This window comes from Salvelinus namaycush, chromosome 6, assembly GCF_016432855.1.
Source record: "Salvelinus namaycush isolate Seneca chromosome 6, SaNama_1.0, whole genome shotgun sequence".
Classification (NCBI taxonomy): domain Eukaryota; kingdom Metazoa; phylum Chordata; class Actinopteri; order Salmoniformes; family Salmonidae; genus Salvelinus; species Salvelinus namaycush.
This window is the reverse complement of record NC_052312.1, coordinates 657,955-670,291: the sequence shown is the minus strand read 5'-3', so window position 1 is coordinate 670,291 and position 12,337 is coordinate 657,955. Positions and strand designations below refer to the sequence as shown.

The following is a 12,337-nucleotide window of genomic DNA, read 5'->3' as shown; positions in this document are numbered from 1 at the left end:
TCTGGGGAGCAGAACTAGTCTATCCATGCCAGCCTATGGGGTCCTCTGGAGAGCAGAACTAGTCTATCCATGCCAGCCTATGGGGTCCTCTGGGGAGCAGAACTAGTCTATCCATGCCAGCCTATGGGGTCCTCTGGAGAGCAGAACTAGTCTATCCATGCCAGCCTATGGAGTCCTCTGGAGAGCAGAACTAGTCTATCCATGCCAGCCTATGGGGTCCTCTGGAGAGCAGAACTAGTCTATCCATGCCAGCCTATGGAGTCCTCTGGAGAGCAGAACTAGTCTATCCATGCCAGCCTATGGGGTCCTCTGGGGAGCAGAACTAGTCTATCCATGCCAGCCTATGGGGTCCTCTGGAGAGCAGAACTAGTCTATCCATGCCAGCCTATGGAGTCCTCTGGGGAGCAGAACTAGCAGTACACCCATTGGTCAAACTTCTGAAGGACAGACGCCCCTCAAAAGGAGTTGTTTCTGATATCTATAGTCAATTAATTCTAGTTGCACAAAAACCATTAACTCTATCCACTGCGTGGGAAAAGGACTTTACACTTGCTGACAGACAAATAAATTGGGAGACAGTATGGAAAAATATATTTGGATCATCTAGAAACCCCAATGACCAATTAATTAATTAAATTGGATCTATTTCATCAAAAAAGACATCACATGGGTATTAGTCCATCGCCATTATGTGTGTTCTGCGCCACAGAGGACCTTGGTACTTTTCAACATGTGCTGTGGAAATACCCAGGGGTGGTTGAATTCTGGGGGAAAGTCAAAAATGTCATCTCTGTACTTAAAGATAAAATACTGTGTCACGATCATTGTAGTGAGGAGACCAAAGCGCAGCGTGATGTGAATACATACTTTTAATGAACGACGAATCAACACGCAGAACACTAAACGAACAAAATAACAAAATGACCGTGAACGCTATAAACAATGAGTGCAGACATGCAACTTCACATAGACAATAACACACAAAACCAAAATGAAAAATGGCAACCTAAATAGGATCCCCAATCAGAGACAACGATAAACAGCTGTCTCTAATTGGGAACCAATTTAGGCCACCATAGACCTACATTACCTAGACAATAACAAATCCCCATAGATATACAAAAACCCCTAGACAAGTCAAAACACCCATTCCACCCTCGTCACACCCTGACCTAACCAAATAAATAAAGAAAACAAAGATAACTAAGGTCAGGGCGTGACATACTGCCATTAAATACAACAGTAATGTTGCTTTGTGATGACTCTGACTGGCACTTGTCAGAACGCCAACGTAGAATGTGGTTGGCAGGAACCACAGCTGCTAAGAAAATGATTGTACAAAGGTGGATTCCACTTCGTCAGTTACCATTGCAACAATGGCTGCTCACATTTAACAGTGTGTTTGTCCACAACAATTGAAAGCCATATTTTTACATTACAGTGAAGACTGAGTAAAGGAGAAACAATATCACCAATACATCAAGTTAGGACTTAGTGTATGAAGATGGTCTAACTTGGGTTAAAACAGATTATGTAGCCCTAGACATCAGTGTTGTGGATGTAACTAACCTATATTAACTAACCTATATGTCACGCTCTGACCGTAGAGAGCCTTTTAATGTCTCTATTTGGTTTGGTCAGGGCGTGATTTGGGGCGGGCATTCTATGTTTTGTTTTTCTATGATTTTGTATTTCTATGTTTTGGCCGGGTATGGTTCTCAATCAGGGACAGCTGTCTATCGTTGTCTCTGATTGGGAACCATACTTAGGTAGCCCTTTTTCCCTCCTTTCTTTTTGGGAAGTTTACTTTGTTTATGGCACATAGCCTTTAGCTTCACGGTTTGTTTTGTAGTGTTTATTGTTTTGTTCGGCGTCTTTTCTAATAAAAAGAGTATGTACGCTCACCACGCTGCACCTTGGTCCTCTTCATTCAACAGTTAAATGAACAGCCTTCATTTAACTAACCTATATTTTGCAGTAGCTTAGTGGTAGTTGAGCTAAAATCAAAACTTAGTGGTGTTTTAGTAGTTAATTTTTTGCCATGTAGCTAGCTACTGGAACTACACACACTACTGTTTTACCGTGTAGCTAACTACTGGAACTACACTCTACTGTTTTACCATGTAGCAGTGTAGCTAACTACCGGGAATACACATTACTGTTTTACCATGTAGCGGTGTAGCTAACTACTGGAACTACACAATACTGTTTTACCATGTAGCGGTGTAGCTAACTACTGGAACTACACAATACTGTTTTACCATGTAGCGGTGTAGCTAGCTACTGGAACTACACACTACTGTTTTACCATGTAGCGGTGTAGCTAACTGCTGGAACTACACACTACTGTTTTACCATGTAGCGGTGTAGCTACCTACAGGAACTACACACTACTGTTTTACCATGTAGCGGTGTAGCTAACTACTGGAACTACACAATACTGTTTTACCATGTAGCGGTGTAGCTAACTACTGGAACTACACACTACTGTTTTACCATGTAGCGGTGCAGCAAACTACTGGAACTACACACTACTGTTGTACCGTGTAGCGGTGTAGCTAACTACTGAAACTACACACTATTGTTTTAGTTTTTCCAAGGTAACTTGAGTTAAGTAAACTATATTTTTCTTAAGTGTACCTTTAATATAGCTTAACTTGTTCCAGTGTAAAGTAATTGGTAGCTTGGTAAACTATATTTTCAGAGTAGCTTCTCCAACACTGCTGCTCATGTTCAGTGCATTTGGGATGTATTCAGACCCATTGACTTTTTACACATTTTGTTACATTACAGCCTTATTCTAAAAAAATACTCATCTATCTACACACAATACCCCATAATGACAAAGCGAAAACAGGTTTTCAGAAATGTTTGCATATTTATTACAAATAAAAAAACAGAAATACCTTATTTACATAAGTATTCGGATTGTTTTCACTCCACAGTATCATGTTGAGCTCAGTGGAGAAATAATCAAATGTTTTTTGACTGCACTGGACCGTTAAATCATATTTGTACAAGTGGAGAGCCCAAGCATGTGAAACCATGCCTGTCTCAACAAACAGTTTCAAGAGAAGCTCGGATTCTCTATGTATACATAACTATCAGTGAAATGTTAAATGCACATACTCTTGGCACCAGTCAGTATAATCTGATATTTTCTAGTTAGCAGTATATTACAAACTGTAACAGGGAAAAATCTACGGTTTCAATTTAAATGTCACCAGATGGCTCTACCGTTGAAATAATAACAATAACAATCAGTGAACACTATAGAGAGTGACTCTATTGAAGGAGCTTCTCAACTGTCTCCTGTTCTCTGCACTGCTGTGAAAAACAAAGGATGGTCAAACCAAACACCAAGTAGACATCCATCCATCCATCTACTACATCCATCCATCAACTAAATCCATCCATCTACTCCATCCATCCATCCATCCACTACATCCATCCATCCATCCACTACATCCATCCATCTACTACATCCATCCATCAACTACATCCATCCATCAACTACATCCATCCATCCACTACATCCATCCATCTACTACATCCATACATCAACTACATCCATCCATCAACTACATCCATCCATCCATCTACTACATCCATCCATCCATCAACTACATCCATCCATCCATCTACTACATCCATCCATCCATCCATCTACTACATCCATCCATCCATCTACTACATCCATACATCAACTACATCCATCCATCAACTACATCCATCCATCCATCCATCTACTACATCCATCCATCCATCTACTACATCCATCCATCAACTACATCCATCCATCAACTACATCCATCCATCCATCTACTACATCCATCCATCCATCAACTACATCCATCCATCCATCTACTACATCCATCCATCCATCTACTACATCCATACATCAACTACATCCATCCATCCACTACATCCATCCATCCATCCATCTACTACATCCATCCATCCATCTACTACATCCATACATCAACTACATCCATCCATCAACTACATCCATCCATCCATCTACTACATCCATCCATCCATCAACTACATCCATCCATCCATCTACTACATCCATCCATCCATCTACTACATCCATCCATCTACTACATCCATCCATCAACTACATCCATCCATCCACTACATCCATCCATCCACTACATCCATCCATCCATCTACAATATCCATCCATCCATCTACAATATCATCCATCAACTCCATCCATCTACTACATCCATCCATCTACTATATCCATCCATCTACTACATCCATCCATCTACTACATCCATCCATCTACTATATCCATCCATCCATCAACTACATCCATCCATCTACTACATCCATCCATCTACTACATCCATCCATCCATTACATCCATCCATCTACTACATCCATCCATCCATCTACTATATCCATCCATCTACTACATCCATCCATCTACTACATCCATCCATCTACTACATCCATCCTTTACATCCATCCATCCACTACATCCATCCATCTACTACATCCATCCTTTACATCCATCCATCTACTACATCCATCTACTACATCCATCCATCTACTACATCCATCCATCCATCTACTACATCCATCCATCCACTACATCCATCCATCTACTACATCCATCCATCCATCTACTACACTGCTTTCACCAATCATATGGTTCCATGTTAGTCAAACCAAATCAAATTGTACTGCAGACAAAGGAGAAGAGGAAGGAGATGATGATGAATTGGACCAGTACAGAATACTACTGTACTCACCCTAATATGAAGTGCACTTGATACACAAAACAATGTGTTAATACATAGTGCTCTAGTTTATTCACAGACATTTAAAGACTGTCTTTGGATTCAGAAGTCTGATGATTGCGACTTTGGTTAGAAGCTAGAAGGGCATCAGTCTCAGCCTCTTCAGCAGGAGGAGAGACATTACCCTCTCTTTCAGAAACAGACACTTTTCCAGGTTCTGTTTTATAGTGGCTGACATCTAATATCGTCATAGGGGCTTGGTCACCATCAGTCTCAGTCTCTTCATGTCTCTCTGTCTCAGAAACAGTCACTTTTACAGGTTCTGTTTTATAGTGGCTGACATCTAATATCGTCATAGGAGCTTGGTCACCATCAGTCTCAGTCTCTTCATGTCTCTCTGTCTCAGAAACAGTCACTTTTACAGGTTCTGTTTTATAGTGGCTGACATCTAATATCGTCATAGGGGCTTGGTCACGATCAGTCTCAGTCTCTTCATGTCTCTCTGTCTCAGAAACCGTCACTTGTCCAGGTTCTGTTTTATAGTGGCTGACATCTAATATCGTCATAGGGGCTCTGTCACCTTTACCTGGGTTAAAAAGAGGAAACACCTCCCCTGTGAACATAGCTCCCACGGTGACAATATGTTTATTGTCTTTTACATTGATAAAAGAGAGTACTCCTTTGTCATAGTCCAAATACACCCCTAGTGTCTGAGGTCTAGGATTGGCAGGAAGTAGGATGTTGGGGGTCATATTAAGCCGTAAGCCTTTCTCTTTGTCTGAGGACAGGAACCAGAAACCATTGGAAGGTGTGGCTGGTACATCACCTTGTCTTTTAACAGACCCACTTGCCAGTCCAACCCACCAGGATTCTTTAACGCCTACCTTCTGATCACCCAGTCCCACCTCCCAGTAAGCATTGCTGCTCGAGGTAAAACCATGTGTTCCAAGTATATAAGCATGTTCACCTGGAGGACATGGATTATATAAACTGTCTCTCACAATTTTACCAGTTGAACCAACTGTCAGATAAGGAGGAGCTGTCTTGGGATCCAATGTGACATCCACTGTTGAGGACAAACACAGAATTAGGAGATGCCAATGAATCGTAATAACAACAACAATAATGATAATAATCAGAATGTATCAGAAATGTTTTGAAATAGATTACCTCCAGCTTGTCTCATAGTCTCTATAGTCTCTATATCCACGAAATCTACACAAAAACAGGAACAATGGGTAAATGATAAATGTATTTTGAACAGTAAGTATTCTGTATTAGGGATCAATATTTGCTATACACTCTTAGAAAAAAGGGTTCTTCAGCTGTCTCCATAGGAGAACCCTTTTGATTCCAGGTAGAACCCTTTTGGGTTACATGTAGAAACAAAAATGGTTCTTCAAAGGGTACCCTTTTAGGTTCTAGATAGCACCTTGCATGATAAAGGCAATGTCAAAATAAATTCAGATTCTCTCTGGAAAATGTCTAAATAGATTACCTTCAGCTTGTCTCATAGTCTCTATGTCCACTATATCTACAGAAAAACAGGGGCAGTGGGAAAATGTTAAATGTATCCTGTACAGTAAGTATTCTGGATCAATATTTGCCATATGATAAAGAAAGGCAAAATCAAAATAAATTCAGATTCTCTCTGGAAAATGTCTAAATAGATTACCTTCAGCTTGTCTCATAGTCTCTATATCTACAGAAAAACAGTGACAGTGGGAAAATGTTTAATGTATTCTGTACAGTAAGTATTCTGGATCAATATTTGCCATATGATAAAGGAATTTCTTACATTGCGGTGACTGAACGCACTGAATATGGTCCATAGGTAGTGTTTATAATTTAGTGTCCATTGACTTGATTTAGTACTAATTTAGAGTTTTAATTGTATTCTCTTACAGGATCAATGTAGGCCTAGTTACAATTATACCTAGTTATAATATACCACAACATTTAGGACACATGGTTATAAAGTTAAGCATTGAAAATCAAATCATGAACACTGACATTGAAAAGTGTGATGTGTTTAAATAGATTCCTTACCTCCATTAGGCACATGTGTTGATTTGTTTCCTGAAAAGCAAAACACACATGAGTTTTCAATCCAATCATAGGAGGGATAAAGGTGGGCTTAGGAGATGACTTGATGACTTGCCTAATGTTTTCTCATGTAGGTAATCCAAATATGGTGGAAAGAGGATTCCATACCCTCTTAGGCTCAAGTTCAAATTTGACCCAGTCTAACATTTTCATGGCATTGTATGCTTATCAATATATAGTATAACTATCAAACCAAAACACAGCCCTGACCTCTCTTTTTGTAGAGTACACCGACGAAGACAACTGACAGGAGCAGAAGCAGAGATAAAATGATGACAGCTGTTTGCAGTCCTGATGAAGTCTCTGGAAGTGGAAAGAAGGTATCCCTTATTTAATTCAACAAACTGGTGGACACACACACACACACACACACACACACACACACACACACACACACACACACACACACACACACACACACACACACACACACACACACACACACACACACACACACACACACACACACACACACACACACACACACACACACACCTTGTGATTGGTTCCAGATCAGCATATGCTCATAGCAGAAAGAAACACGGTTATTATCCTTATTTACCTGGTACAGAGCCAAGGTTCCGTAGGTCCACTCTTCCCTCCAACTCCTCCCCTTCAGACAGAACCAGAGAACAGGATACCCAGGGAGCACTGGAGGGGGAAGAGAGGACCCAGCTGTGGGCAGACACCAGACCATGGGCACCACTGCTGTATTCCAGCTTCTCAGGTTTCAGAGTCTGCCTCCCATCTGACCACTGTAGCCTGGGCCTTGGCTTCCATCCATGGGAAACACAGCTCACATTCACAGAGTCGGCATCTGTTCTGACTGCTGAGAGGAGAGGAGGGCTGCCCATCACTGTTAAGGAGATTAAGTGCACATTAAGACTGAGGGGATTAAACTAAATAATGTCAAGTCTCCGAGAGCCTCAAATAAAAAAATAGTATTCAATTTTGTACCTCAGCTAATTCAACTATTTGTGAAAGAATGATGAAGATCATTTCATTTCTGTAGCATCATTCCTGGATATGTTTTGCTTGAATGAACTCACCAGTTACGTTGAGAAAGACACTGGCAGTCTCATAGCCCTGGTTACTGCTGACGTAGCACACATACTCCCCTTGGTCTCTCAGAGTGACATTAACCAGCTTCAAGGTCACATCCCCTCCCTTCAGCCCTTCTGACGTAACCTCCCGGAGCCCTAGGGAGGTGCGGCCCACGTATTGGGACTGCTGTGAGGCTTCCTGGATCTTTCTCTCGCTGTAGAGCAAGACCGGGTTGTCGAAATCTTTGGGCCGGTACCAACGCACCTCCAGACCCTCTGCGTTCGTGGAAGGGGTGAGCCAGCATGGCATGGTGGCAACATGTCCCAACCGCACCAAGACCGGATCCTCGGGTACCGAACATGTGAAAATGTCTGATACAGGAAGAAGAAGGTGTTCAAACTATCACCATCTTCTGATTACACTGTTTTACTTTGTTTTAACTTGGTGAGTTTAAAATGCCATAAGTTATATAAAGTTATTATTATTATTATTGTTGCTAAAAGTATAAACCTCAGAAATGTGTTGTTTGTTTTTTGTAAAATACATCTCAAGGCAACTCCAAAATATAGCCTACAGGGCATTTGTGTTCTGGTATCCAAAGATTCGATATCTTTAAATTTGTAACATCCAATAGCAAACTGGTAGCCTCGTAAATACCAGACTGATTCACGCTGCAGATACAACATCAATATAAGCTTGCGGGATCAGGCCGCTTTGCAAAGCAAGAAAACTGTCACTAGATACCGCAGCCACAAAGTTATAAACCCTGCCTAACACTGCAACCACACCGGCCGCACGCCATTGTGCATAAATGTATCTTGTTCCCCCACATAAAACGCAATCACGACACGCAGGTTAAAATATCAAAACAAACTCTGAACCAATTGTATTAATTTGGGGACAGGTTGAAAAGCATTAAACATTTCTGGCAATTTAGCTCGGAATTTTGCAGTTGCAAGCTAATTTGTCCTATTTAACTAGCTTGCTATTGCTCGTTAATTTGTCCTGGGATATAAACATTGAGTTGTTTCACCGGAAATGCACAAGGTCCTCTACTCTGACAATTAAACCACACATAAAACGGTCAACAGAATCGTTTCTAGTCATCTCTCCTCCTTTCAGGCTTTTTCTTCTTTGGACTTAGATGGTGGTTGGCAACTAACTTTCATAAAAGGTGTATTACCACCACTGACGTCTTTCATTGGTATAAACCAATGAGGAGATGGGACATGGGTATCTGCTTCTATAAACCAATGAGGAGAAGGGACATGGGTATCTGCTTCTATAAACCAATGAGGAGATGGGACATGGGTATCTGCTTCTATAAACCAATGAGGAGATGGGACATGGGTATCTGCTTCTATAAACCAATGAGGAGATGGGACATGGGTATCTGCTTCTATAAACCAATGAGGAGATGGGACATGGGTATCTGCTTCTATAAACCAATGAGGAAATGGGAGAGGCAGGACTAGCAGCTATTTGTCCTGGGATATAAACATTGAGGTGTTATTTTACCTGAAATGCACAAGGTCCTCTACTACGACAATTAATCCACACATAAAACGGTCAAAATAATTGTTTCTAGTCAACGCAGACCCTCATTGGAGCGCGCAAGAAGTGTGGGTGCAATAATTGAATAATATAGATTTCAAAATTATTTTGCAACCATCCTGCGTGCACCGCCAGCGGTGTAGACTGCAGCGCTAACGAGGGTCTGCGTTGCCAAGGGATAAAATAGATATCAGCACTGCAAGTCCTGCTTCTCCCATCTCCTCATTGGTTTATAGAAGCAGGTACCCACGTGCCATCCCCTCATTGGTTATACCCATGTGGGTGACTGAAAGAGGATTGCCATAAATGTTTACTGCTTTTCGACCTGTCCCCAAATTAATGTAATTGGTTCAGAGTTTGTTTTGATATTTTAACCTGCGTGTCGTGATCGCGTTTGGTGTAGGGGAACAAAATACATGCACGATGGCGCACGCGCGCATCCGGTTTGGGTTCCGTGCCTTTGGCAACGCAGACCCTCTTTGGCGCGGGAGAACAGTGTGGGTGCAATAATTGAATAACATGTCGGTGTCGGTGTGACGGGAAGGAATTGCGCCGGCAAAAGATTCTAAATAGGCCTATACAAATATAGTAATTAATATATTACAGTTCCTTTATTTAATCACTGTTATAATTCAGTAAAGATTTTAAACCGCAACTACTAGTCTTGGCTACTCACCAGAAGTGGCAGTGGAGAGAGACACACACCAAGCTGCCAATATGCACAACCACATAACCTGAAGAGAATGAAAAATAGTTAATTTCACTATGTGGAAATCTTGTCTATCGTACGTGGGCACATATTACTTTCACCTTCAAATAGCAATCTAAAATATATTGATTAGCCTATGGTCGATCGTCGCAAAAAATCATTTAAATACTGTATTTCCGCAATAGTTTATTACAAATGAGACAAAGGTAAAGCACATTACGCCACGAGGTACCTATAGAAGCGAAGGTCTACTTACTGTATACAGGGCCCTGGAGCTGTCTTTTTCAATAACGCAAGGTGACATGTCGTGCGTAAAATCTCTGAAAAATCACGACGTCCAAATGAAGTCGGGAAATATTAGTTCAGAAAATAATGCTAATAATCCGTTATCATATAATATCTCAATCGCACTTGTGCGAATAACTAGACCTGATCTTCCCCCGACAAGACCGTTAGACAATAAACGTGCTGTGCCTATCTGTCGCAGGACTTTCACTTTCGAATTTTTTCAAATATACTGTATCACCAAAGATGATATATTTAATCTGCATATTTCCTTCAGGGAACGACTACTCTGATGGCGCGTTTGCAATAACTCAATTTGCCTTTGCACTCCTTCTAAACAGCTAGATTGTTTAATACTTTGGCAAAAGGTCAAATCTATAAAACTTCGTCCTCTGTTCGTAACAGATTATAGTTTTGGGAACAGAACACTGCATTGAGATCAAATGTTTAATTGATGAGAAAATGTGCAGAATGTCGGCCAAAACCCACCTCCTTCCTCACATTATGTGGACATCTCGACAGTTTTTGATAAACATCCGAGGGATTGGGCTGGAAAAATGTAACCACTCTTAAATTCATAGACAGAGTTATGAATCCATAATACCAAATGTTAACCATGTTGAGGATATACATTGTTTGTTTACAAATACTAGCTTTAAATTTTGGGTTCTAATATGTTATATTCTTCAAGAATCAACGGGTGACCTATATATCTTTAATTTAAAAGTCTAAAAATGGATGTAACAATTGCAGATTGTGTCACGGCCTGACCATAGAGATCCTTATTTATTCTCTATGTTTGGTTAGGGTGTGACTCCGTGGGAAAATCTATGTTTTCTATTTCTGTGTTGTTTTGCGGAGTGTGGTTCCCAATCAGAGGCAGCTGTCTATCGTTGTCTCTGATTGGGGATCATATATAAGTTGTGATTTTCCGTTTTAGTTTTGTGGGGTGTTATTTTCTGTTTAGTGTCTGTGCCTGACGGAACTGTTCGCGTTCGTTTTTGAATTTGTTATTTTTGTTTGAGTGTTTCTTGAAAATAAATATCATGAACACTTTCCACGCTGCGGTTTGGTCCACTCTTTCTTACGACGAGCGTTACTGATTGGTCCTTTTACCTTTCCACTTCTCCAACATCTTTCCAGGCCATTATGTAAAGAATAGCAATAGCAATAATTGATGTTATCTTAAAAAAACACAATCACTCAAATAATTTGAAAAAATTACTTTTATTGTAATACAGTGTACATATTGTTGTACAGTTGAATGGTCAGGTATAGACCATTTATATATTTGTATTAAATGAAGAACATCTATTTTACAGTCGGAGGGATCAAGCTGAAAGACAAACTCTGGTGTGAATTACCACCTTTAATTCAATTAGAGTTTTTTTTATTTTTTATTTTTTTTAAATCAGAGTGAAATGCAACGCATGAAACACAGTGGTTGAAAAAGTACCTAATTGTTATACTTGAGTTAATGTAAAGATACTGTAATAGAAAATGACTCAAGTAAAAATGAAAGTCACCCAGTAAAATCCTACTTGAGTAAAAGTCTAAAGGTGTTTAGTTTTAAATATACTTAAGTATTAAAAGTAAATGTAAATCGCTAAAATATGCTTACGTATCAAAAGCAAAACTATATAAATAATTTCAAATTCCTTATATTAAGCAAACCAGGCGGCACCATTTTCTTTAAAAAAACAACTTACGGATAGCCAGGGGCACGCTCAAACCCTCAGATATCATTTACAAACGAAGCATGTGTTTAGTGAGTCCGCCAGATCAGAGGCAGTAGGGATGACCAGGGATGTTCTCTGTTTAGTGAGTCCTCCAGATCAGAGGCAGTAGGGATGACCAGGGATGTTCTCTGCTTAGTGAGTCCTCCAGA

General features: G+C 40.3%; 2 protein-coding genes across 2 annotated transcripts; both read right to left on the bottom strand.

The window, feature by feature from the left end:
• Window positions 1-4,596: 4,596 nt before the first annotated feature.
• Window positions 4,597-6,826, bottom strand: LOC120049188 (erythroid membrane-associated protein-like). The gene is made up of 4 exons (XM_038995417.1): window positions 6,801-6,826; window positions 6,250-6,285; window positions 5,922-5,966; window positions 4,597-5,817 (listed from the first exon to the last, which is right to left on the bottom strand). Exons 2-4 carry the CDS (start codon window positions 6,263-6,265, stop codon window positions 4,835-4,837), a joined length of 1,044 nt encoding a protein of 347 aa, XP_038851345.1. The 5' UTR covers window positions 6,266-6,285; window positions 6,801-6,826; the 3' UTR covers window positions 4,597-4,834.
• Window positions 6,827-7,871: 1,045 nt separating this feature from the next.
• LOC120049441 (myelin-oligodendrocyte glycoprotein-like) lies at window positions 7,872-10,593 on the bottom strand. Its single transcript, XM_038995708.1, has 3 exons — window positions 10,421-10,593; window positions 10,132-10,189; window positions 7,872-8,272 (listed from the first exon to the last, which is right to left on the bottom strand). The coding sequence occupies exons 1-3, from the start codon at window positions 10,466-10,468 to the stop codon at window positions 7,872-7,874; spliced, it is 507 nt and encodes a 168-aa protein (XP_038851636.1). The 5' UTR covers window positions 10,469-10,593.
• Between the last annotated feature and the right edge of the window lie 1,744 nt (window positions 10,594-12,337).